The 22,227-nt window shown below is 40.2% G+C and overlaps 1 protein-coding gene and 1 long non-coding RNA gene across 7 annotated transcripts in view; one reads left to right on the top strand and one right to left on the bottom strand.

Moving 5' to 3' along the window:
* The window catches only part of LOC102076416 (zinc finger protein 239), a 31,661-nt gene that overhangs the window by 4,390 nt on the left and 5,044 nt on the right, over positions 1 to 22,227 (top strand). The window contains exons 2-3 of one of the 6 annotated variants that reach the window (XM_019356446.2): positions 1,684 to 1,791; positions 4,075 to 6,120. In XM_019356446.2, the coding sequence (XP_019211991.1) occupies positions 1,774 to 1,791; positions 4,075 to 5,289 (1,233 nt within the window). In that variant the 5' untranslated portion in view covers positions 1,684 to 1,773 and the 3' untranslated portion in view covers positions 5,290 to 6,120. Of the gene's footprint in view, positions 1 to 1,683; positions 1,792 to 4,074; positions 6,121 to 14,228; positions 14,349 to 16,127; positions 16,251 to 17,515; positions 17,703 to 20,574; positions 20,672 to 22,227 lie in introns of those variants that run through there. The other 5 variants (XM_005464420.4, XM_019356448.2, XM_005464419.4 and 2 more) reach the window with 5 other exon arrangements.
* Positions 12,202 to 12,671, bottom strand: LOC112846402 (uncharacterized). The gene is made up of 3 exons (XR_003219331.1): positions 12,537 to 12,671; positions 12,358 to 12,462; positions 12,202 to 12,220 (listed from the first exon to the last, which is right to left on the bottom strand). It is a non-coding gene; the product is annotated as an uncharacterized LOC112846402 (long non-coding RNA).

Raw genomic sequence — 22,227 nt, 5'->3', positions numbered from 1 at the left:
GGAACCACCGACGGATCAGAATCAGTGAGATGTCGCCTTTCTCACGGTCGGGGCTGAAGCCGACAGCTCGCTGATTCTGATCTGTCGGCGAGTCCGTGCTTTGTGTTTATGTCCTTTTTGCACTGATTCTAAAGCTGTTAGTTTTATCTCTCTCCAAACAATATTGACTGAACCAGCAGCAAAAGAAGATCCAAACTACGCTTCACATAAACATCGTCATGAATTCCCTCTTACTTTTGCTCTTTTGCTTCCACCACGATAAAATCACACTTCATGCACAGCTCTCTCTGTGTCTCTCTCTCTCTCTCTCTCTCTCTCTCTCTGTACTTCAAGAACAGTTTCCCATCTAAAAATCTTTTTTCTGCATTATTCATTTGCTTGTTACGCACAAGTCTACCGTTGTTTACAGCGCTGTCGGACACTGTTTTTTCCTTTTACTTCTGAAAAGAAGCCTCATTTCTGCCGTTCAATAGGCTTCTGAACAAATTTAAAATTTAAAAATATGCAAAATTGCAAAACACTTAGCCGTGTCTCTAATAAAACCTCTGTAACTTTGCTCTGCTTCACGTCAGCAGCATCAGGTAATGTTTAAATGTTGATTAATAGTTTTCTTTCGTTTTTGATCTACTGCAGAATATTTTTATAAAATCCCAGGAAAGTCGCCTTTGCGTTTTTCTCTGTTTTATCCTCAGCTACTTAACAAGTAGCATGACAGCATCTGCTGTGATGCTTACACCTTTGATAAAGTCTTGCAAGTGTCAGTTTTCTTTTTATAGATGCAAAAATATGGAAATGTACTGATGCATGATCTGAATTATAATATTTCTGACTGTCTGAGGCAAAATTTCCCCGAATCGAATCGTGGATCGAATCGATTCTAGAAATCAGTGATGATACCCAGCCCTAGTTCTATGTTGACAACCTGACCAGACGTGACGATTACGCCACTACATTCACGGCTAAAACACTATTAAAAGTGTAGTTGGTGACAGAAAAACGGGGCATTTTAAAACTTTACACCACCACCATTGCTGCCTGTGATTTGAAATGCATTCTGGGATACCTGGCTGCCCCAAGTCCACACAAGCAATCGATTATCTAGGATCGACCTGTCTTGACTTACTTTGCACAGCAACTAATCAAATGTTAGAGAAGCTGCAGTGGCAGCGTTAACCCCGCCCACTTAGTTTGATGGGTGAGGCTGACAGATAAAATTATTTCAAGGCGAGACATGAAGGGGACAAAAGTGCCAAATGAATTAAATAAATAAATCATTAAATAATTAATTAAAACTATCAATAATTATTTAAATGTGTTATTAATTAATTAAATATGTCAATAATTAATTAAATGTGTCATTAATTAATTAAATGTGTAAATAATAATTAATTAAATGTGTCAGTAATTAATTAATTACATGTGCCGTAAATAGTTATTTAATTAATTATTGCCACATTTAATTAATTATTTAATGGTGTATTTAATTAATTCATTATGTCAGTCCTGGCGTTCCATACTCGTTTGGGAACCACTGCCTTAAATAAAAGTTGAAACTTTGCATTTGAGTCACATGTTAATGTTTCATCTAAACTGGACTGTGGCGATGTACAAAAAACAAAAATGGTGTCACTGTCCAACAACTGTAGGAATAAATAAGCCCGTGTCTCATCTTTTATTTCACAGCTCTAAGGTGGAGGTGACGTGTCTGAGGAGGAGGAGAAGGAGAGGAAGGTTGGCGGAGGTCAAGACCACTGAGGGATCAGAAACAGCAGGATGGCTTCACCCAAAAAGGTGCTTAGAAGTAATCACTGTGAATAAAAAAGGAGCATTTTCTAAGTTAAACACGGCAGCATAGGAAAAGAAACCACATGATGAAGTGCTGCTGCTTACTGAACAAGAGAAGGCGAGACAAAATAAATAAATACCAGAGCAGCTTTTCTCACTGGAGCATGGAGCGTGCTCTGGACCTGAAACTTGTTTGTGGGGCTGGACAATGGAGAGTTTGTATTATATACTGATTAAGAATGAACATTTCAATCAGGAGTATCACTCGACTTTTAGCTGGGAAACACTGTAACGTCTCTGTTGTTTTTGCTCATCCACAGTGTGCTGTCCTTGTCTCTCTGTGCTCCTTTTTACCTCTTCTCTTTCCCCCAAATCCCCAACTCTGAGCCCGTTTATGTTGGATGTTCCTTCCTGTTAATAGGGGGGTCTTTCTTCCTACGGTCACCACGAGTGGCGCGTAGGGTTGGAAAACTGCTGCTCACTCAGGCTGAAACAGGCAAAAGAAATGCTGCATCCAAAAACATGTGGGAACCAAAGCAGTGAGATGCATACATACAGTCGAGGCCAAAAGCTTTGAGAATGACACAAATATTAGTTTTCACAAAGTCTGCTGCTAAACTGCTTTTCGATCTTTGTCGCAGTTGTTTCTGTGATGTACTGAAACAAGCACTTCATACGTTTCAAAGGCTTTATCGACAATTACATGACATTTATGCAAAGAGTCAGTATTTGCAGTGTTGGCCCTTCTTTTTCAGGACCTCTGCAATTCAACTGGGCATGCTCTCAATCAACTTCTGGGCCAAATCCTGACTGATAGCAATCCATTTTTTCATAATCACTTCTTGGAGTTTGTCAGAATTAGTGGGTTTTTGTTTATCCCCCCACCTCTTGAGGATTGAAGTTGCTTCTTTGCTGCCCTTCTTGACACCAGGCCATCTTCCAAAAGTCTTCGTCTCACTGCACGTGCAGATGCGCTGACACCTGCCTGCTGCCATTCCTGAGCAAGCTCTGCACTGGTGGCACTATGATCCAGCAGCTGAATCCTCTTTAGGAGATGATCCTGGCGCTTGCTGGACTTTCTTGGACGCCCTGAAGCCTTCTTAACAAGGATTGAACCTTTTTCCTTGAAGTTCATGATGATCCTATAAATTGTTGATTTAGGTGCAATCTTAGTAGCCACAATATCCTTGCCTGTGAAGCCATTTTTATGCAATGCAATGATGGCTGCACGCGTTTCTTTGCAGGTCACCATGGTTAACAATGGAATAACAATGATTTCAAGCATCACCCTCCTTTTAACATGTCGGGTCTGCCATTCTAACCCAGTCAGCCTGACATAATGATCTCCAGCCGTGTGCTCGTCAACATTCTCACCTGAGTTAACAAGATGATTACTGAAATGATCTCAGCAGGTCCTTTGATGACAGCAATGAAATGCAGTGGAAATTTTTTTTTGAGATTAAGTTAATTTTCATGGCAAAGAAGGACTATGCAATTCATCTGATCACTCTTCATAACATTCTGGAGTGTATGCAAATTGCTATTATAAAAACTTAAGCAGCAACTTTTCCAATTTCCAATATTTATGTGGTTCTCAAAACTTTTGGCCACGACTGTACATGTGAACCAGACCATGTTCACACGTATGACTCCATCACGTTAGACGCCTCATATCACTCCTCACTGATATGCATAAGTACGTAATACAGGGATGTTCCAAGAAACAATATTTATTTTCATTTCTTTAGTTGAATCTATGAAAAATGCCACAGAAACAGTTTGACAGCATAAAATCGTATTTTGCACAACAATGTGATTTCCAAAGAGCAGTCAGCTGAAGGGTGTCATTTTGGAAAAGGGTGTTTCTGGGAATAATAAAACATAGATGACTTTTTCTGACAGCATTTCATTTGGACATACTTACAAATTTTAAACTGTATATGATCAAACACAGTCGAGCATTTTAAATGTCTTACATATAGAGAGTATATGGCTTCTACTCTCTAAGCCATAAGTACAAGTCATAGTTCCATATTTAGTTCCCATTACCTGAATTTTGTTCATCAGACTGTAGCTTGTGAATAAATTGTAATTGTGTCATTTTCTTTTTATATAAATGTTTTGATGTGCACTGACACAGATTCATATCTGAGCTAGCTCAAGGTGAACGTACTGTTGAATGAAGTCTCATGAGATTTAAGTCAGTTTGATAAACCTGACTTCTGGAAGTGTCACCATGTTGCCTGTACACCTGAGTTATAATCTGTTTGTCTTTTTCTGTTGAATTAGGACAAGATGGGCAAAGAAATGTTGAAAAAACACAGATGTCAGCAATGTGAGAAGGCTTTCCACAACCTGAAGCAACTAAGGAGTCATCAAAAAAGTCACACTGAAGAAAGATTGTACAGCTGTGATCAGTGTGAGAAAACATACAAAACAGTACGCACACTAAATGTTCATAAGAAAACGCACAGTGGAGAGAAACCACATATGTGTCAAGAGTGCGGCAGTGAATTTATCTCATTGGGAAACTTATCGACTCACATTCAACGGTATCACACTGGAGAGAGACCGCACCATTGTCAGCAATGTGACAAAGGGTTTGTCAACCGAGGAGAATTAAAGAGTCATCAGAAAGTTCACACTAGAGAAAAGCCATACAGCTGTGGTGAGTGCAGCAAAAGTTTTTCATGGGTTTCCAATCTTGTCCGTCACCAGCGCATCCACAGTGGGGGGAGAGTATTCAGCTGTGAGGAGTGTGGAAGGAGTTTCACTCGGTTAGATTCTTTAAAGGTGCACAGAAACCTCCACACAAAAGAAATGATTTTCTCCTGTGAGCAGTGCGGTAAAGCTTTCTCTTCATTAACTAACCTTATGAAGCATGTTGTTATGCACACTGGAGAGAAATTGCACAGATGTGATCAGTGTGGGAAAACATTCACCTCGCCGCAATACCTGAGAGTCCACACACGTATTCACACTGGAGAAAAACCATACAAGTGCAGACACTGCGACAAGACTTTCATTTCACAGACTCCCCGCAGAGTACATGAACGCATCCACACTGGAACAAGACCGTACAGCTGTGAGGAGTGTGGAAAGTGTTTCACTCAATTAAGTAGTTTAAAAGTGCACAGAAACCTCCACACAAAAGAAAAGATTTTCTCCTGTGAGCAGTGTGGGAAGGTCTTCACATCTCATAGGGCATTTTATTATCATAAAAGGATCCACAGTAGAGTGAAACCCTACAAGTGCAAACATTGTGAGAAGTCATTCTCCACATTATCGTCCTGTTCAGCACACGAGCATGTCCACAGTGCAGAGAGAGCCTACAGTTGTGGTGAGTGTGGAAAGACCTTTTCAAGGTCCAGCTACTTAAAAACCCACCAGTGTTGGCACAAGCAAGAGAGAAAATTTAAATGTGACCAGTGTGAGAAAGCTTTCTCACTATTGTGTCACCTCAGGCGTCACGTCCTCACGCACACTCGAAAGAAACGGCAATAATGTGCCCAGTGCGGGAAGAGATTCAAAAGGGTACAAAGTCACCGCTGTACTCTCACTGAAGAGACGATCTGAAAGTGTAAATGCTGTAAGCAGACCTTCACTGAGCAGTTATGATGTCAACATACTCCATCTTTCTTTTATTATATATTATTATATATTTTTATAACTTTTACCAGATCCATAAGTTTTTTTTAAAAGAAAGTTTCTTTTAAACTAATTCGTTTTTGACTTGCTAAGAATAAATATATTTTTTGTTTATTACTATCTGAGTTTTGGTGTGATAAAAACATTTTCTTGAGGTTTTCATTATATGACACTTGACATGAACTTTTCTTTGAAACATGGATACGAGTTGTTTTAGGCACATTGTTCAGGCCTACATCATTATTGTGTTGCTGTTGCGTTAATAGAACTTCGTTTTGAGGCAGCTGAAGTTGCAGATGTTGCAGACTTTGTAAAGTTACTTTGATTTTAACAAAGTGTTACACAAACTGAGGTGTTTGTTTAAACTGTTTTTGGAGGTCCAAACATGACCGGCCAAAGTGTTTGTTGTTGATCCAGTAACTGAAAATGATTTGTTATTATGACTCAGAGAGGACCTAACTTCTGCTGTGAGTGACGTGGAAATACTGACTTAAAGCTTGGATGTTTGTCAGGGTTTTGTTAACTTATAGCAATGTTGATAATAATAATAATAATAATGATAATTTTGGACCTTGTGTTTAAGTTTTTGCCTTATTGGCTGCTGTTCAGTCATTTCTAACATGAACTGTTTATCTGTTTTCAATGAATTGCCAAAATATAAATAAACAAATACAATTTTTAGGAATGCTTGGACTCTTCTTTCTTCTGAACAAGCATTTCTATAACTCTCAAATGGTATAAGGACATCGTTTCTTGCCTTCAGCTCAGAGAATCGTCTAGAATCCAGATCTATGACATTGAGATAACTCATCATTAAAAGCATGAGGACTTCTGATGTTAATGATCTCACCCACTCCACCTATTTCCACCTCCCTGTCTTTCCTTTCACTAATAACATGTATACAGTCTCTGAATCGTCATGTCTTTAACACACAAAGGTACCGAGAGCTGAAAACATCAGCTCACAAAGACATCTAGCAGCTGCAGAGCCTTAAATTATTGTTGTCATTGCTGTGGATCTTTACCTGATACACTGACTTGCTGCTGCAGCTGTATCATCCACTAGGCCCAGGACCCTCCTGCTCCACCAGGCCCAGGATCCACCAGCAGCCACCAGGCCCAGGATCCACCAGCAGCCACCAGGCCCAGGATCCACCAGCAGCCACCAGGCCCAGGATCCTCCAGCAGCTGCTAGGCCCAGGGCCCTCCTGCTCCACCAGGCCTAGGATCCACCAGAAGCCACCAGGCCCAGGATCCTCCAGCAGCCACTAGGCCCAGGATCCTCCAGCAGCTGCTAGGCCCAGGATCCTCCTGCTCCACCAGGCCCAGGATCCTCCAGCAGCCACTCGGCCCAGGATCCTCCAGCAGCTGCTAGGCCCAGGATCCTCCTGCTCCACCAGGCCCAGGATCCTCCAGCAGCTACTAGGCCCAGGATCCTCCAGCAGCTGCTAGGCCCAGGATCCTCCAGCAGCTGCTAGGCCCAGGATCCTCCTGCTCCACCAGGCCCAGGATCCTCCAGCAGCCACTCGGCCCAGGATCCTCCAGCAGCTGCTAGGCCCAGGATCCTCCTGCTCCACCAGGCCCGGGATCCTCCAGCAGCTACTAGGCCCAGGATCCTCCAGCAGCTGCTAGGCCCAGGATCCTCCTGCTCCACCAGGCCCGGGATCCTCCAGCAACCGCTGGGCCCAGGCTCCTCTAGCAAGGCACCAACAAGTAAATCGACAGTGACTTCAACGGGCCATCACAAGGTAATACCAATCTCACCATTTTCAAAATGCCGCCTAAAAAAGCAAACCCAGGAGTTGAAGAGGAGTTGGAGGAGATTAGGAAATCACTTAATTTCATGTCTGATGAACTGAGCAAAGTGGCTAAACAACAAGGTATGCTACATGACCTAATGGATGAAATAAAACAACTAAAAAACTTGATAAAGGAGAAGGACAAGAAAATAGACGACTTGGAACGGCGACTCGAGGATCTTGAACAGTACACAAGAATGGATGACTTAGTCATAAGTGGACTGGAGACGCAACACCGAACCTATGCCAGAGTAACAGCTGGCGGAGGTAAAGACGGTGAAGATGCCCCGGTTGAGGAGCTGCAAACGCTTGAACAGCAAGTGATAAAATTCCTTCAAACGAAGAATGTAAGTATTCAGAGCCATCATATCGCAGCATGTCACACGCTCCCCAGAAAAGACAGTAAAACAAAGCCAGCAATTATTCTTCGGTTTGTGAGTCGCAAAACAAAGATTGAGTTACTGAAACAGGGTAAGAAGCTAAAAGGGACCGGTGTGTATTTAAATGAACATTTAACAAAAAAGACTGCTGAAATTGCAAGACAGGCACGCAGCCTGAGAAAACAAAATAAGATACAAGCGACATGGACGAGGAACTGCAAAGTAATGATAAGACTAAATGGCACTCCAGAAGAAGCGAAAGTTGTGATGATAAGAGAACTCAAAGACTTGGAGCAATATAAATAATCAGGAATCTGCTATGGAATCTATTGGAAAAGTGACGACTGGATAATGAACAATGGGTATGGAAAGTGTTTCTGGCCTTATGGCTCAAAAAACAATGGGAAAAACAACAACAAAAACACATAAATGACAAGTTTGGACACAGATTATAGGTTTCCATTCAGAGATATTGAAGAGGAAGACTTTGATTATGAGAAGGACTGTCAAGGAGGTTATTTTGCCACACACGCTGAGAAGATGAACTTCAAAATGTTTAACTATGCAGAGCACAACATGCATGACCCTGAAACTAACATTGACCCAGATAATTACTTCTACAATAACAATAATAGTACTTGTGAGTACTATACAGATGACCAATTTAATATGAATATTAAAATGGCAAATGCATTGTCAGTCATACATTTCAATAGTAGAAGCCTGTATAAAAATTTCTCTAAAATTACGGAATGTTTAAGTAAGTTAAAAAAGTTTAATATAATTGCAATATCAGAAACATGGCTCGATAATGAGAAAGTTAGTGAAATGGGACTGGAAGGATACGAATTATTTACAATGAACAGGGTGAATAAAAAAGGAGGCGGTGTTGCTTTATATGTAGATAAAGTTTTGAAATGTAGTCTGATTGAATGTATGTCAAGCACCATAGACGACGTATTGGAATGTGTTACTATTGAAATCCATGTTGAAAAAGCTAGCAATATAATTATAAGTTGCATCTATAGGACACCAGGATCATGCCTTGACACATTCAATGAAAAACTTGCTGCTATGTTTAGCAACCTAAATGATAAAAAAGTGCAAATAATTTGTGGTGATTTTAATATAGATTTGCTAAACCCAAACGGACATCAGAAAACAACAGATTTCATCAGTACAATGTATAGTAACTGCCTTTTCCCTGTAATTATAAAACCAAGTAGAATAACAATTGATACAGCTACATTGATAGATAATATATTCACAAATAAAATTGACCATGAAATAGTAGGTGGACTTCTTATAACTGATATAAGCGATCATCTTCCTGTTTTTGCAATTTTTCAAAATTATTTTGGGATTAAAACTAAAAAAAAGAATCAAACATTTGATATGATACGACATAGAACAACAAGAGCCATTGCTGCCCTCCAGGTGGACTTAAAGGAACACAATTGGAATGAGGTTTTTGCAAATGAAGATTCAAGTAGTGCGTATGATGCATTCCTATCAACTGTAATTTCACTATATGAAAAACATTGTCCTTTAATGAAAATCACTAGAAAGCATCACAGATCAAATAAGCCATGGATCACAAAGGGGATAGAAGATGCATGTAAAATGAAAAATAATCTATATAAGAGATTCATAAAACTGAGGACAAAAGATGCTGAAATAAAGTACAAGTTATATAAAAATAGATTAGTAAATATTATAAGAACAAGTAAGAAGGAATATTACCACACATTATTGGAGCAAAGCAGAAGTAACACACAAGAAACATGGAGGATATTAAATAGCATAATCAAAAAGGGCTCAAAAAATAAGAATTATCCAGACTATTTTAAAAAAGATAAAGATATTGTGCTTGATAAAACTAAAGACATTGTAAATGAATTTAATGATTTCTTTGTAAATGTTGGCTTTAATTTAGCAAAAGAAATTCCAGAGTCAAGAAATAATAATGACCTAAATAAACATATTACTCAGAATGTGTCCTCCATGTTTATTGGTGCTGTAACTCATAGAGAAATAATTAACATTGTGAAGACATTCAAAAATAAAAAGTCCAGTGACTGTTTTGGTATTGACATGATGTTAGTTAAAAGTATTATAGAATATATAGTGCAACCTTTCGCATACATTTGTAATCTGTCCTTTCGAACTGGTGTGTTTCCCTCACAAATGAAAATAGCAAAAGTTATTCCAATCCATAAAAACGGAGAGAGATGTCAGTTTACCAATTACAGGCCAATATCACTACTCCCACAGTTCTCAAAAATTTTAGAAAAGTTATTTGTTAATAGACTTGATAAATATATAGAGAAGCATAATCTCCTAAGTGATAACCAATATGGCTTTAGAGTGAAAAGGTCCACTTCGATGGCAGTGATGGAACTTGTAGAAGGGATATCTAATGCAATAGATAATAAGGAATATACCGTTGGTGTTTTTATAGACTTAAAAAAGGCGTTTGATACAATTGATCATTCTATATTAATGAATAAACTAGAGAGATATGGCATAAGAGGGATAGCATATAAGTGGATGAAAAGTTACCTGGATGACAGATATCAATATGTTGAAATCAATAATGTAAAATCTAATCAGTTGAAGGTAACTTGTGGTGTTCCTCAGGGCTCTGTGCTGGGCCCTAAATTATTCATATTATATATAAATGACATATGTAGTGTTTCCAAACTGTTAAAATGTGTATTGTTTGCTGATGATACCACTCTGTATTGCTCAGGTAAAGACCTAGAACAGCTTCTGACTACAGTGGAAAAGGAGTTAAATATATTAAAAAACTGGTTTGATGTAAATAAGTTATCATTAAATATAAAGAAAACAAAATTGATTATTTTTGGCACTAGACAAATGAAAAATGTATCTAAAATCAGGGTTAATGGAATTGAAATTGAAAGAGTGTTCGAAAATAAATTTCTTGGAGTGCTAATTGATGATAAGCTGAGCTGGAAGTCTCATATAAATCATGTGACAACAAAAATGTCAAAAACCATTGCTATTCTCTACAAAACAAAGCATGTCCTGAACAAAAAATCATTATACACACTTTATTGTTCTCTGTTGCTTCCATATATGACTTATTGTCTGGAGATATGGGGTAATGCATATAAAACAAATACTCTTCCTATTTTCAAGTTACAAAAAAGAGCTATAAGAATTATAAATCAATCAAACTATATAGAACCAACTAACATTTTGTTTATTAATCTGAATACCCTAAAATTTTATGATTTAGTCGAATATAAAATGGCACAGATAATGTATAAAGCACAAAATAACTTGCTTTGCCGCAGTACTCAGAAGCTGTTTAAAGTCAGAGAGAGTCAATATGACTTAAGGGGAACAGATGTCTTTAAAACAAACAAGATAAGGACAAACATAAAGCAGAGATGTGTTTCTGTTAGAGGAGTTAACCTGTGGAATAGTTATGACAGTGATTTGAAAAGGTGTAGTTCATTTTCCTTGTTTAAAAACATGTTTAAAAATAGAGTATTAGAAAAATATATTAATCAAGAATGAAAAGAGCAAAAATAATAATTCTGAAACTCTTGATTGTTTTGCTTTGATGTAATTATCTAAGGTGGAAAATTTTTTTTGTTTGTTTGTTTGTTTGTTTTTGCTTTGCTTTCTTTTATTCTTTGCTTCGAGCCCTGTGTACAGGAGCTGCATGCAAAAGATTTTTTGTTAAAAGGGTTGGCATAATAAGCAAATGCTTCAGCCAATACCCTTTGATTAGCCTTGTCTCATGATTTTTTTGCTTTTTGGTAATCTTTATTTTGTATTCTGTATGCTAATCAATAAAAATCAATCAATCAATCTTGGAACACCGCGACATCCTTTCATCTCGTGGGTTCACACAATGTCCAGATGTGTGACCAAAGCTTTGTTGTTTTGGTTACAGTGTCTCTGTTAAATTAGAGACCCCCACCCCCCCAACCTGTTTTTTGCACCGTTTTCTCTGCATCACCAGGTGAGAATGCAAACATCAGCCTCTGCAGGGCTCAATCAGGTCTGTTTTAGTTAAACTCTTTTGAGAATGGAGCGAGTAATGGTCCAGTTGTTTTACAGCTGTTCTAAATCAAATGGATCCATTCAAACAATGTTAGACATGCTGCATGTGTGATTTCAGACATAATCTGCAGGCAAAGCACAGAATGGAGGTTTCTGGAACATCTTCACCGACTTCCAAAAACTTAAAGATGTCTGTAGACCCGTGGCACAGTACAGGATATAAACCAAAAGTAGAGGGAGAGTGGTTTGACATGATATCAGAATCTAACCCACATGTGTTGCTGTGTGGTGACCAGTGTGTTCCCAGACGACTGTGCTTCAAAAAAAGATGGTTTGGTGGTGAGAAAATAAATAAAAGACCTGCTTTTATAGCTTAAAAGAAAAAAACAAACAAACAGCGTGCTGACATGAATATAAATCAAATGTTTTTAATTAGTTCTGTGTACATTAAGTTGAACTGAATTGTGAATAAAGCCCAGAGACATTGGTGATGCTCTTTAATGACATCATCAGCCTCCTCATCCAATCCATGCTCAGCCTCTGAAGTTTGGGTAGACAGGTCACTTCCTGCAATCAGAGAAGAAGAAGATCAGAAAGGAAAAGCTGATTTATTTTATGAAACGTTTAAAAGACAAGTTTGATTAGTCCGACGTCTGCCATCATGTGACTGATTATTGATTTACTGGTCAGTGAATTAGTGTCACCTGTGGCTCTGTGTCAATGCAAAGACACCATAAGAAGAGTGGAGATGAAGTACGGACAGAACACCAGCAGGTAGCACGAATGCAGCACGCCTGAGCCGGCTTTACCTGCACAGAGAATCTCAGCTGTTCAGCTCAATATGTGGATGAAATAAGAAGTAAAGTCAGAGTTATCAGCTTACCAGTGACTGTGATATTAACCAGGTTACTGATGGTACCATTACTGGACTCACACCAGTAAACTCCAGTATCGTTAGACATCAGAGTACCGATGCGACAGGAATGACCATGTAGCTTTCCCCACCCATCTCCACACTGTCAGGACTCACAGTCAGACGACCTGTGAGGAAGAGGTCAGAGATTATTCACCACTAAACTTTTGGGACCGCTGCGCCCCCTGGTGGCCTGATTTGATCCTAAAAAAGAATTTTTTTACCAGTGTGATGTTATAGAGCTGCAGAAACAGGACTGAGGTTTCCCCTCTGCTTTCACTGGTGGGTGAGAGGAAGTGGGCAAATTCTACAAATGTCATATAAAGATTTAACGACCCACTACATTTTAGTTCATGTTAGCTAGATAACACTCGCCAAGTGGTTAAACTGCAGGAATTGGAGTCATTTTTTGACCAGGACATGTCCTTCAACGCACATATTAAACAAATATGTAAGACCGCTTTCTTCCATTTGCCCAAAATCTCTAAAATTAGAAATATCCTGTCTCAGAGTGATGCTGAAAAACTAGTTCATGCATTTATTACTTCCAGGCTGGACTACTGTAATTCATTATTATCAGGATGTCCTAAAAACTCGCTGAAAAGCCTTCAGCTGATCCAAAATGCTGCAGCAAGGGTACTGACAGGGACTAGAAAGAGAGAGCATATTTCTCCTGTTTTGGCTTCCCTTCATTGGCTTCCTGTTAAATCCAGAATTGAATTCAAAATCCTGCTCCTCACATACAAGGTCTTAAATAATCAGGCCCCATCTTATCTTAATGACCTTGTAGTACCATATCACCCTATTAGAGCACTTCGCTCTCGCTCTGCAGGCTTACTTGTTGTTCCTAGAGTATTTAAAAGTAGAATGGGAGGGAGAGCCTTCAGTTTTCAGGCCCCTCTTCTGTGGAACCAGCTTCCAGTTTGGATTCGGGAGACAGACACTATCTCTACTTTCAAGATTAGGCTTAAAACTTTCCTTTTTGCTAAAGCATATAGTTAGGGCTGGATCAGGTGACCCTGGATCCTCCCTTAGTTATGCTGCAATAGACGTAGGCTGCCGGGGATTCCCATGATGCATTGAGTTTTTCCTTTCCAGTCACCTTTCTCACTCACTATGTAATAGACCTCTCTGCATTGAATCATACCTGTTATTAATCTCTGTCTCTCTTCCACAGCATGTCTTTATCCTCTTTTCCTTCTTTCACCCCAACCGGTCCCAGCAGATGGCCCCGCCCCTCCCTGAGCCTGGTTCTACCGGAGGTTTCTTCCTGTTAAAAGGGAGTTTTTCCTTCCCACTGTCGCCAAAGTGCTTGCTCATAAGGGGTCATCTGATTGTTGGGGTTTTCTTTGTATTTATTATTGTGCTATCTACTGTACAATATAAAGCGCCTTGAGGTGACTTTTGTTGTGATTTGGCGCTATATAAATAAAATTGAATTGAATTGAATATGTCTAGTAGAAGTTGAAATAACCCCTTCTGATTGTCGTATGCCTGGGATATGGTTCATACTGTCTTTCAGTTTAAGACGATATGCTAATAAACGGCTCGGCTTTTCTCCCATTTCCCAATGTGCAATATCAGCCTCCTGTACTCTGATACCCCCAAATAAAATCCAGTGCAATCAGTTGCCTTCAGAAGTCACCTAATTAGATCATAGAGCTCACCTGTGTGTGATTTAGTCTCATTATAAACACACCTGCTCTGTGACGGCCTCAGTGGCTTGTTAGAGAGCATTAGTGAACAAACAGCATCATGAAGACCGAGGAACTCACCAGACAGGTCAGGGATAAAGATATGTTTCAGAGTCTTTATTGTCATTGTGCTTTAAGAACAATGAAATTGTGTGCAAACTGGTTCAAGTAAAAAAAAAAAAAAAAAGAAGCACAATTTTAAGAGGAAAAAAAAAACAATATCTTGTCTATACTACTTTTTTTTTATTTAAACTACTGTATATAAAATGAACAACTGTGATCACACAGTGATTTAGTCCTTAGAGATATTGCACAGTTAACAATGTTGTATTTTCACAGTGGTTTATCCCCTGAGTACATTTATTAATGAACAGCCCTGGTTTATGTGCTGTTTCTCAGTCTGTTAGATTTTGCTTTAATTGTCCTGTATTGCCTTCCTGAGGGTAACAGCTGGAACAGGTGATGCGTGGCGTGGGATGTGTCTTTCAGGATACTGCAGGCTTTCCTGTGGCAGTGGGACCTGTGCAGCTGCTTCAGGGAGTGAAGAGCACTGCAGATGATCCTCTGTGTTGTGTTGATGACCCTCTGGAGTGATGCTTTTTCCTGAGCAGTACTGGTGGCAAACCACACTGGGATGCAGTATGTCAGTGTACTTTGAATGGAGCGCCTGTAGAAGGACACTAGCAGTTCCTTGGCTAAGGCGTTGTTCTTCAGGATCTTCAGGAAGTTGAGTCGCTGCTGTGCCTTCTTGATCATAGCTGTGGTGTTTGTTTTCCAGGATAGGTCACCATGCAGGTCCAGGAACTTGAAGTCAGTGACCCTCCCCACACAGTCCTCATTGATGTTTATGGGCTGAGGGTCAGATTTGTTCCTTCTGAAGTCAACAACATTTATTTGGTTTTTCTGGTGTTGAGAAACAGGTTGTTTTGGCTGCACCATTATGACAGTTTTTCCATTTCGTCCCTGTATGCAGACTCATCTCTCCCCGTGATGAGCCCGATCACAGTTGTGTCAACTGCAAACTTAACAATAGTGTTGTACGGGTGGATGCGGGTGCAGTCGTGAGTATATAGTGTACGGCAGGGGACTGAGCATACATCCCTGAGGGGAGCTGGTGTTGAGGCTGAGGACAGGTGTGGCGCTACTTGGACTCTCTGTGGGCAGTCACTGAGGAAGTCCTTGATCCAGAGACGGGTGGAGTGAGGGAGGTTATGTAGTTTGATTACCAGCCTATCAGGGATGATGGTGTTAGAAGCTGAGCTGAAATCAATAAAAAGAAGCCTGGTATAACACTGCTTCTGGTTTTTTGTTCTAAGTGGGTGTAAAAGCAGTTCAACTTCTCTGAGTGCAGCATCACCATCCACAGCTTTGGTTCTAGGTTTGTAGTTGGTGATGTTACAGACGCCACACCTGCCTTGAATTGTTACTGTGAAGGTAGTCCTCAATTTTATTTTTGTAGTCCAACTTAGCCCGTCTGATGCCCCTTTTCAGGTCTGCCCTAGCTGCAGTGTACACTTCTGCATCTCCAGACCTATAGGCAGCGTTTCTACCCTTCAGCAGGGTCCTGACCTCTGTTGTCATCCAGGGTCTTTGATTGGCATACACCCAGATATGTTTTTCAGTAGTGATGGTGTCTGTGCAGTGCTTGATGTAGGACAGTACAGAAGTAGTGTACTCTTTCAGGTCTGGAGATTCAAATATTCTCCAGTCTGTTAGCTCAAAACAGTTGTTTGGAGGCCCCTTCAGGACAAGTGTTCACTGTTTTAAGAAAAGGGGGGTCGGGGGTCTCTTTTCCTGAGGGGGTGTAAGCTGGCAGCATAAACGGGGATATGTGGTCCGACTGGCTCAGATGGGGTCTTGGTACGGCCCTGAATCCCTGTTTAATGCAGGATTTGGCATTAGCGTCCAGAGCTATATACACTGCCACTGCTGAAGAGAACTCCCTGTGGAGGAAAAAAGGTCTGCATTTAACCATCAGTAACTCAGTCTGGTGAGTGTTGTTAGCCCATTGTTCACTGATATAAATGCAAAGACCCACCTCGTTGTTTCTAGAGTTCAGGTTTAAATTTCAATCAATGTTGTTGAATAATTTTGACCTATTTTCTGCTGTTTATTTATAATTTTTTTTAATATACAAAATTACGTTCATATATGTTTGTCGGTTTGGAGGGAATGTCCCCAAACATGAATAAAAGACTTCAGAATTTATTTTTCAAGTCTGAGAGAAACTTTCTAACGTTTCTGTTGTATCAGACCATCTTTTTGTACAACTCTTTATAAACTTAACTGCAACTTCTTTTTTGTTGTAAATATTTTTATTGAAAAAAGAAAACAACACAGTACTTGCGCTTACCAAAATACAGTTAACCTTTCTTATTTTTCCTAAGTAAATATACTTATATACACTAAGACAAAGACACCCCCCCCCCCAGTCCCAAACGGATCAACACAACCATGAAACATATTGCAGGAATATAACAGTAATAGAGGTACATTTATAAGAAATAAAGGGTTGCCACTTGTGGAACAATTTGGCTGTGCAACCTCTCAACGTATATTTAATTTTTTCAAGTTTAAAAAAACAAAAACATGACATCTTCAAGCCACTGGGAACGGTAAGATACTTAACAGACTTCCAGTGCAACAATATTAGACGTCTCGCTAATAGGGATGTGAAAGCTATGATATCCTTTTGGGTAGAATCAAGCGGAAGTGAACAATCCCGAATGTAGCAATCAGGGGACAAGGATGATAAGTTAACCCCAAGAACAGTTGACATAATAGCAAAATACCCTGTCCAGAAACCTTCCAGCACAGGACACAGAAAAAACACGTCGTTAAGGTGACAAGGCGAGCCATGACATTTATCATATTTGTTTTCCACTTCTAGATAAAATTCAGAAAGTCTAGATTTAGAGAAATGTGCCCTGTGTATGACCTTAAATTGAATAAGTCCAAGACGAGCACAGGAGGTGGAAGACCGTACCCTCGCTATAGCCTGTTCCCAAGACTCCTCATGTATTTGAATTCCTAGTTCCCCTTCCCATGTACACTTAAGCTTAACATTTGAGTGGTTGCTAAAAGACAGTATCATAGTTTCGAAATGGTTTCTCTGTGATGAGGAATAAATGACCTACTTATTGAACAAAACTGCGGTCTCATCCACACGAGGCGTTCAGTAGAACCACGTTATTCCTAAAATAAATATTATTTTTTCTAACTGCGGCTCTAATGCTCCGTCCTTCCATAAAAAGTCTTTAATCTTCAGTTTTTTAAATGAGTCACGTGGTACGACCAACTCGCGAGGAATCGATACATCATCAACACAAACTTCCACGCGCACTCCGAAGCCTCACCGCTCCGCGGAAGGATACACCGCACACCGACTTCACCGGTGTTCTGAGAAACCGGAGCAGCCTCGCATCCTCGTGCTGAGCCGGAGGTAGGTAGCACGTATACGCCCCGCTTCCTCGTGTAACGGGCACGCACGCACGGCACAGTAGACACAAACTAATGGCTTGCCATACAAACTGAGCTCAGATGGGAAACGTGTTTTTGTTTTGTTTTCCCCCTCTGTCGCGTTAAATAGTGCTACATTTGTAAAGAAAAAACGCTCCGGGGAGAACAGGAAATTGTCATGCTACCATACTTGTGGGGACCAACAGTCACTAACGAGGACAAAGTGTCTGTCCTCACGAGTTTGAAGCTATTTTGAGGCTGAAAATGTGGTTTTGGTGTCAGGATTACAGTTAACATTATGTCAATGAGATGTCCTCACTAAGATATAAAAATGAGTGGTCGCGCGTGGGTTGCTGTGACCTCTGACCCTTAAAGGAGCGGGAACATTAGCTGGTGTTTTCCTGCTGACCTTACAGGCTGTAACTCTGACCTCTGTGAACTCAAACTAGGATCACAGAGATGTGTCTGCAGTCTGAGTCTGTCGTCTGTGTCAGGTCTCCACACAGCGCACTTTTTGACAGTTTGACGGTTAGCTCTTAGCTCAGTGCAAAACAAGGAGCTTCTCCACACCAGTTTGAACCGGTCAGATAGACGCACACTGTGCTATAAACTGTGAGCTGCGAAGGGAGGTGTGCTGTTGCTGTTGATCCTCGAGCCGCAGGAAGGGCAACACGCGGTGTTTAATGCTCAATCAAGAATCTCTTTATTTCATACAAACACTGAGCATTACAATCGTCTGGACAGGAGATGTGCACAGAGAGGGCGTCTTGCAGATCTCAAAATGTCCGACAGTTTCACTCATTCTTATAACTTATAACCCCCACCTTGGTCATAAAAACATGAACCTTCACATTCTTTCCTTACCCCCAAGAGTCTAAGTTACAACCTTGGCTCCCTGTTTTACTCCTATGGGCTCAAAATGTGGTCATAAATATTTTGTACTTGTATAAGCATTTCACTGCATATCGTACTGTGTATGACTGTGTATGTGACAAATAAAATTTGAATTTGAAATCAGGATTTGTATGTGTAAAAAGAATTTGTGTGTGCGTAAAAAAGATTTGTGTGTGGACTTAGCCCAAAAAACCCCCCTGCAAGTTACAAGTACGAATTTTGACCCTATTTTTCTTCCTTTCATCTGATTGGTCAATGTCATGTCAATCACAAATGTAATAATCCAATCAGAGAACAGATGGGTTTGGCTGTCGGAGGGGCACTTTTTTTGAACTGCAGGTCTTTGAAGGGAATAAATGCCCTTTTACATGCCAACCCAGCGTTTTCCTTCATCACCACGAAGGAAAACAGTCTGTGGTCGTCCGAGTTTGGTGATTTTTGTGTCACAGGTCTATGTGCTTAATACAGGGACTTCCACAGCCTTTTCAACAGCGCTGCGGACCGCGGGGGGGCGGGCAGTGTTTTGGAAATGACAGTTTTCATTACAAAGCTTTCTTAGTTATGAATTAGCATACATATTTTTATTGAACATTTGAAGAACTAGCAAAAAAACCCCGAAACTCTTGTAGAGGACATAAAGTCAGAGATAGAAACGACAAGGAGCAGGTGCATCTAGTGCAGGTAGAGCTGCTGCAAAAACCCATAGAGCTCAGCAGCCAGCGCAACAAATTCTGGATCCTTTGCTTTTAGTTAGCATTAGCAGCACATCCTGTGTCCGATGTGAAAGGACTTTCATGCTGCGCGCTGTGACTCACAGCAATGGTCCCGGGTCAGCCCTGACTTTGTGTTAAACTAATCCTAAAGTAATAATGGTATTTCTAACCACTGATATACCACAACTTTATCCTTTCAACAGCTGCTGAAGGTTAGGGGACCTAGCTGCTATCGGATATTTATATAGAGATCCTCCAGCTTCAAACTGTATTACCCTTCAAGGACCTGCAGTTCAAAAAAGTGCCCCTCCGACAGCCAAACCCATCTGTTCTCTGATTGGATTATTACATTTGTGATTGACATGACATTGACCAATCAGATGAAAGGAAGAAAAATAGGGTCAAAATTCGTACTTGTAACTTGCAGGGGTTTTTTGAGCTAAGTCCACACACAAATCTTTTTTACGCACACACAAATCTTTTTTACAAGTACAAAACTGATTTACAAGTACAAAATATTTATGACCACATTTTGAACCCATATACTGCTCCTGTGTGAGATGAGGGAGAATCTCTCGTGCAGTATGTTCTTACGTACAGTATTTCTTTCATAAATCAGCAGTATATTGTACTATGAAACAGTGTAACTCATTCACAGTCATAAATCAGCAGTATAGTGTGATATAAATCAGTGTAATTCACAATTTCTAAATCAAAAGTATAATGTAACTTACAACACTAGTGATTTCACAATATCTAATCGGAGGTATAATGTAGCATAAAACAGTGTAATAATCTGACAGAGGTCCTCCTCTTAGATGTTGGCTGCAGTTAACTGCTTGCAGGCTGTGGTTTCCCTAACAAAGCTACAAGTTCACTGACTCATCGGCTGATTCGCTCCAGAATAAACGACTTATAGGGGTGAAAATGTTTGAGTGTTTAAAATCGCAGTGATCAGCTACAAGTACAAAGAGTTTTTTGCCTGCTTCCTGTATCGTGACATACCAGGTGAACAGGCCTCATTAGACTGCTGTCAGCTATCCAGTGACTTCTGAGCCTCTGACAATGAGAGACGCCTCGTGACACAGTTTAGTTAAACGCCTTAAATAACAGTTGAAACTGCACTTCAGTCACATGTTAACGTTTCATCTAAACTCCACTGTGGCGATGTACAAAAACCAAAACTGGTGTCACTGTTCAAGAACTGTAGGAATAAATAATCCTGTATCTAAATATTTTATTTCACAGCTCACAGGTGGAGGTGACGTATCTGAGGAGGAGGAAGGTTGGCAGAGGTCTGGACCACTGAGGGAACAGAGGCAGCAGGATGACTTCACTGAAAAAGGTGCTTAGAAATAATCAAACTTTTCTGCAGCACTTCATGAAGAACATTAACAGAAAAAATATATAAAATGTACAAATATACAAACCGGTGTTAAAAAAAGTAAATATGTAAATAAATAGTGTTTTGTATACACAGTTCGGGTTATTGCACATAGAATTTTGCACAGTGGTGATTTATAGAGGGAAATGGGAAAATGGGGGCGGGGACTGTGTTATCGGTGCATGTGTGAGTTGAGGGTGGTTATGGCCTTTGGGAAGACACTGTTCTTGAGTTTTTGTGCTGATGCACCTGTAGCGCTTTCCTGAGGGCAGCAGGTTGAACACGTAAAAACCAGGGTGGGAGCTGTCTTTGAGGATGTTTGCTGCTCTGCTGAGGCAGCAGGAGGAATAAATGTCCATCAGGAAGGGGAGAGGGCAGCCGATGATCTTCTGTGCTGCCTTGACTACTCTCTGAAGCCTCGCTCTGTCCGCCTTAGTGCAGCTGCCGCACCATACTGGGATGTAGTATGTTAGCAGGCTCTCACTGGACGAGCTGTAGAAGATCATGCCCTGCCAAACTTCCTGTGTGTTGTTGCTGGACAGAGAGACAGCTTTTTCCACCAGGCCATCAGACTACTGAACACTTCATAGACACCTCACCCTTACTACTGGAACTTCAACATTATGCACTCCACACTGTATATGAATGCCACTTGTTTTGCACATGTCCAACCACCAACCTCTGTATATTTTATATATTTTATTTTATTGTTTACTCTATTTAATTTGTAAAATATGTATACACACACACACACACACACACACACACACACACACACACACGTAAAAAAACAAAACAAAAAAACCCCCAAAAACATATTTAGTATACACATCCAGTAATGCATACACTCTTATATTGTACATATATTTGTTACTCTCAGATTTAGCCATTCTTATATTTTGCTTGTTTTACGTTGTTTTACGTTATTGTATTTTTGCACAACTCTGTTGCTTGGGAAGCTCGCACACAAGAATTTCACTCGCATGTACTGTACCAGTGTACCTGCACATGTGATGTGACAATAAAAGTGATTTGATTTGATTTGATTTATTCCTCCTGCTGCCTCAGCAGAGCAGCAAACATCCTCAAAGTCAGCTCCCACCCTGGTTTTTACATGTTCAACCTGCTGCCCTCAGAAAAGCGTTTTGTTATAGCAGTGGACAGTTCAAAGTTGCATAGAAAAATTATAGAAAAAACACTGGAATAATATATCCATAAGATACTGCACACAATAGAATAAAATAAAGTACTGTATACAATTAAATAAAATTGAATACAAATGCTATATACAATATGAGTGTAATACAACGGTGCCAGAAAGAGTATTGCACTTGGTTTTATTGCTATTGCACATGTGTGGATGTGTGTGTTTGATCAGTTGGAGTCTGACAGCAGTGGGGAGGAAAGACCTGCGTAATCTCTCCGTCCCACACCGTGGGTGCCGCAGTCTCCCACTGAAGGAGCTGCTCAGTGCTGTCAGAGTCTCCTGCATGGGGTGGGAGATGTTGTCCAACAGT

The sequence above is a fragment of the Oreochromis niloticus genome, linkage group LG3 (genome assembly GCF_001858045.2).
Source record: "Oreochromis niloticus isolate F11D_XX linkage group LG3, O_niloticus_UMD_NMBU, whole genome shotgun sequence".
Classification (NCBI taxonomy): domain Eukaryota; kingdom Metazoa; phylum Chordata; class Actinopteri; order Cichliformes; family Cichlidae; genus Oreochromis; species Oreochromis niloticus.
Note: the sequence above shows the minus strand (reverse complement) of the source record. Positions and strands in the feature narration are given on the sequence as shown.